The sequence below is a fragment of the Lygodium microphyllum genome, chromosome 27 (genome assembly GCF_053477565.2).
Source record: "Lygodium microphyllum isolate KBCC chromosome 27, Lygodium_microphyllum_v1.1.10, whole genome shotgun sequence".
Classification (NCBI taxonomy): Eukaryota; Viridiplantae; Streptophyta; class Polypodiopsida; order Schizaeales; family Lygodiaceae; genus Lygodium; species Lygodium microphyllum.
Window position 1 is genome coordinate 116,471,850 of NC_141161.1, and position 5,609 is coordinate 116,477,458.

General features: G+C 38.7%; 1 protein-coding gene across 1 annotated transcript; it reads right to left on the reverse strand.

The window, feature by feature from the left end:
- Positions 1-655: 655 nt before the first annotated feature.
- Positions 656-1,282, reverse strand: LOC148012741 (germin-like protein 9-3). Its single transcript, XM_087669213.1, has one exon. The coding sequence runs from the start codon at positions 1,280-1,282 to the stop codon at positions 656-658; it is 627 nt and encodes a 208-aa protein (XP_087525339.1).
- Between the last annotated feature and the right edge of the window lie 4,327 nt (positions 1,283-5,609).

The following is a 5,609-nucleotide window of genomic DNA, read 5'->3' on the forward strand; positions in this document are numbered from 1 at the left end:
TTCGGCTCTAACACACTCACCAACCATATTGACATTCGATATTGTTATTTCAAACAATTTGTGAAACGAGGTCATCTTGCTCTTCTAGCTCTCTCAAAAATCTTTTTTCCCCACACTAACGTATCATCTGGGTTACACTATGTTGTCAATTATAAGCCTGTTTGTCAAGTGTTGTTTGTACGAGGTTCGTTAACTCTCTACCCCTCTCTCTCTCTCCAAACATATAACACGTCGAGATTCGACCGCGGCCATTTCATTGCTCGACAGCTTGCCAATTGTAAGCACTATCTATTAGACTGAACTGAACAAAATTCTAGAAAGTGTAAGTAAGTTGTACGCACTGATGTTGATGATCGTGTAAAGCAGATAGTCCCTACCCAAGACTTACTCAGGAAGCTTTCCCATTTCTTACTAAATTTACAAAGAAACAATAGCATCAATAAAACAATACCATCGTGTGCCGGACAGAACAATGTCTCGTTGTTGCTTCAGAGTATGATCAGTCGGAACTGCACCACTCGCCCAGGAGCAACAAATTATCTCTCTGGGTGTGGATTATTCCGTATCAAATCAAGATCTATTTAAGTATCAGTACCAGTATTCAGCACGGTGGGCCGAGCAATCAATTCGGTAAGTGCGCATACCAATCGATCATTCACTTGTGGAAGGGGCTCTGGAGCATGGAGACGGTGGAGTAGGAGACCTGAAAGGCCTGCGCGAGAATGGAGGAGGGAATGCTGGAGCCGAAGAGGATGCCGGGGAGGGAGTTGGTGCCAGGGTTAGCAGAACTGAAGGAAGCCAGGGCATGGGTGGAGGGGCCGTAGCTGGCAGGGTTCATCTGGAAGTGGACGAGGCCCTTGGGGAAGACGAACAGGTCGCCCTTCTGCAAAGTCTGGTTGTACATCTTGTTGGAGGTGTCCACCAGGCCCACCAGCAGGGTGCCGTCTAGCACGAACAGGAGCTCCGTGGCGCGTGGGTGCGTATGCGGCGGGTTCAGGGAGCCCGCCGGGAACTCCAGGAAGGCAGCGGAGATGCCCAGCCCTGTCACTGCCGGGAACTGGTCCTGGAAGGCCTTCACCGGCTTAAACATGCCCGCCGACGCGTTGGCACCACCCCGGAAGCCCTTGAACGTGAAGAAGCTGCCATCTATGTCGGATTGGCTGGTGCCAGCTGGCAACACGAAGTCCGTCGTGGCCTCTGGATCGGAGCCTACCGCCAACCCCACCCATGTTGTCGCTACGCAGATTGTGAGCATCAGCAAACTTAATCTACAGCTGGCCATAGCATACAGCGATAACAGCCGCGGAGCAGTAGTCTAGTCTAGCTTTGTTATATTAATTGTGTGATGAGCGATGCTGATTGCGTGCAGGACACGCGGCCAATTGCTACTGCTTGCTGAAGATGTGTTTCAGCAGCTGCAGGTCCTGCTGCAGATGGGATAGGAACTATCTTCTTTCATCGACAATATATACTACGCGAAGGGCACCTCCCCTTCCGTGATGCCCTTCCCCGGACGAACCTCTCAGTTCGCCGGACGAATAGGTTAACCGGACCAAGGAGTTAACGGGATGCCACTTGGCAGCCTGACAGGAACAACGCGTTTTTCCCGGCCTAATAGTACATACGAAGGATGGTCTAATTATCTGGCTACCGTCGATTATAGTTAGTTTGATTGTCAATTAGAGTTGGTATGGATTAGAGTTAGTGTTTGTTAGATTATTTATAGTGAGTTATCGATAACTAGTATATAGTCATTATAGTTTATAGTTAGTTATCGAGTATTAGTTTAGTTAGGTAGTTACATTATCGATAATCCTTAAGTATCATTAAAGATTTAATTAGGTTCATATTGAGTTAGATTATCGATTATAGTTAGTTAGTTATCGATAATTAGCTCAATTAGTTACTTCAAGTAGAGATATCGATTATACTAGTTAGTTCAACTAATTGTAGTTAGTTCAATTGCAATTGAATTAATTCATATGATGAGTGATTATTGATTTAATTCTTGAATTAATTCAATTAGTCGATTACTCAAGTATAGAAGTGCTTAATTATTTAAATTAGTATTAATTTGATAAAAATTTGATTGTTTAGTAATTTAGTAGTTATCTAATTCCATTAGTAGTTGATTAGTTAGTTAGTATTGATTTGATTATTTAATTATAGATGCTAGTATATTAATTTGATTAGTATTAATTAGCCTAATTTTGATTAATACGGGTTAGAATATTAGGGAAGTATATTTATCAAGGTATTTTACTAAAATTTACTATGGAAATAAGTTGATGTTATTTATTATGGACTTTTTTTATTTCTTTCTTGATTTGCATTATGCCTAGCAAATAGACATTAGGATGCTAATGTGTTTTGTATTGTGGTGACCAGATAATGAGGTGGAGTTAGACAGAATTATTATTTTAAAATGCACATTTTAATACGTGAAATTTATGTACTTTGTAGCATGGAAAAATATTATCGAAAGTGGTTAATAATTTGTTGTTGCATAGTGAAGGCCCTCAACATTTGTATCAAAGCAAGGTTATTAGTGGATATGTCAATATCAAAGTGAAGGCATACGTCTACCCAAGAAGGCATCATCATCAAACAACACCAAGGAGTATTAGAGCAAGATTATTAGTGGAGATGTCAACATCAAAGTGATAGCATATGCATCTATTAAAGAAGGTATCATCATCAACAACACCAAGCAGTATCTCTTTGTCTCTTAGACAATTTCCATATCCACTAGTGCAAAAATATAAAGTTCTCTCTCTTTTCTTTAAGTGCCTTGTCAAATCACCTTCATCAATATCAAGAAATTAGGTCCTCTTTATTTCTCACTTTTCTAGTAGAAATCAAAGAACTCTTTCTCTCTCTTGTGATGCTTATCCTACCCTTAGCCATTAAGGCTTAAAGGTTAAGTCTTACAAAAACCTACCTTGAAATTCTTCAAGGCTAACGAGGCACGCTCTTAAACATCAATTGGAGCCTCAGTAACATCCATGATGTCGCAATGCTCTCTTCCATCATCTCTGCCCTCATAGTCAACATATGACTAGCATAGAGCATTGATTTATCTTTTGTTAGGGAAGCCATTTTTACTAAAGTTGCAGGAAGGGGGGAGCGAGCTCCTTATTAATCACCTCTTCCATCATACACGTGTGCCTATTTCGGGCCGTTGAAACTTTGCTCGAACTCACTAACGATGATGTGACAAAGCTCTAGCTAATTGCTGTAGCATCAAACAAATGATGGCACTAGAGGCTTGTAATTCAAAACCACCTTCAATTGGCATTGGAATTCCATTCTGCCACATCTTTATAATCAATTATGCGAGAAAGAAATTGTTTGGTGTCATGTTAGAGTGAGAGATGCTACGCCCATTTCTTAATTTAATCACATGCTTATAGCATTAAGCTCTAAATGGTAAGCTTTAAAGGTTTATTAGAAAGCTTTGATTGCCACTAGCATTGGCTCTTGTTATTGACTCTAGAGCTTGGAACACTACCACGTCCACCCTCCAACTAACCACATGCTAATCCATCATGCTAATCCATCACTAAAGCTTATCATTTTTAAACCCTTAAAAGAAAGATCCTCAATTCATCACACAACACCCTTGTTTTTATTCTCCAAATGGTTCCGTAAAAACAAGTAAGGCTAATATATTGATTATAGCGGCCTATTAAACCTACTAAGACTATACTTTGCAAACTTTAACCCATGTTTACATGACATCTTTTTCCTAATGTGCTGCGAGTAATATTAATATCCAGTTAATAGCATGCACGCCTCTAGAGATAATAGGACAATGGGTTGACAAATCCCAAGAATGTAATGGCTCTATAGAAGTGCATGGAAAAACTTAGCATTTGCAGTAACATTCCAAGATATCAATAGCTCTTCCAGCCAATCACCTTGACAAGAACATCCATGCTTACTATAGATCCATGGATATGAAATAATACTTTTAGACTTTTGACTAGAAAATATAGAGCACTCCCAAACATGAACAAACACATGAAAACACGTGGAACTCTAGATGTGGCATTCCAAGTTCAAATTCAACTTTTAGGTATTGCTAGAATCCATTAGCCTAAGAAAAGGAACCTTCAAAAGTTTTTTTACTTCACCTTTATGAGAAACTCTCATTTTTGAATTTAATAAGTTTGAATTTCATAACAATTACTACAAACTTGTATTGAGCATTGTGACTACGACTAAGTGGTCATTACACTCTTAATGTGTATTTTTGGTTTTGTTTGTCTACTTTAGCCAACGTTTTGATGAATAGTGTATGTTTATGAATATGAGTATTTGTTACTAAAACTTTATAATCTAACATCTAGCAATTTATACAAGAGTACATGGTTTGTGATTGTATGAATGATTGACCTTTTATGTTGGGATTATTTACTATAGTCCACTTATAGAAGTAGTATAATGAAGATAGTTGCATTATGATTCTATTGAAAAGAGAAGATTACAAAAAATTAAGAGGCATCCAAAGTTCAATTTAGATTCAAAATTTACTTGTAAATTCACAATTCTTTTCACATTAATTTGTCATAACCATACAAAGGTACACCTCCAGTTGCTTCTATAGTTGATGATTCTCCTCAATGTCAGTACAAAAATTTTAGCTCCTTAAGTAATCCCTGACCATGAGTAGACCCCTACTAGAACAAGAAATCGGGTTCTATTTTGCACCAATATGTGCCAAATTTGTGTCTTCTAATAGCTTTTTCATTGAAAGCATTTGAAATACCTGCCATTATGTCTCTGAAGAAAAGCAAGTATGGACTGTAATAATAGCAAATTAGTTCTAAAAATGATAAAAAATGATACATTAGAAGAAACACTGAGCTAGTAGGCTAGTATCCAAACGAGCTACTCAAAGAAGTTACTCAAAAATGAATTTTAGGATGGATGTCTATAAAGCTATAGTAAAAGAGTATATAACTATAGACAGAACATCAAAATGCAAAGCTTCCACTACTAGGGATATCTGGGTAGCAACCCAGATATATATTGCAACTAGTAGTTAGTCAATTACAAAAATAATTCTGTGAAAGAATCACAATAGACTCAAAAATCAATGCTAACTTTGACATATGATAATCTATGTAATGAAGGAGACCTAACTAATCTAACCAAGAGAGAGAAGAGAGAGAAAGAATACAGAACAAGAGGGGGAGGAGAGAGAAAGACAGGGAGAAGGGAGAGAAAGAGAGGAAAGAGAGAAAGAAGAAGAACAAACCATGAAAGCTTGTGAAGGTGAAAAGACAGTTTCTTGATAATTCCATGATACTTCAGAATATCCTCTTACACCTTATATATCGTCAATGTGACTGGTATGTTCCCACGCCATGTTCTCGTGTCCCCTCCTCATTACAAACCATCCCGTCTCATAGAGTTTTTGTCCTCAAAAACAAGGGATGAACCGAAAAAGAAAAAGTGGGAGCTACAGAGTATTACTCTGCGCAGGATACGATGGCAATAAGCAAGGGCGGCTGGACAGAGAAGAGAAATGGGGCGCCAAGGGTGTGAGGTATGGGAGACCATATGGGAGGGTCTTGCCCGCATTATAATCCACCATTTCATGA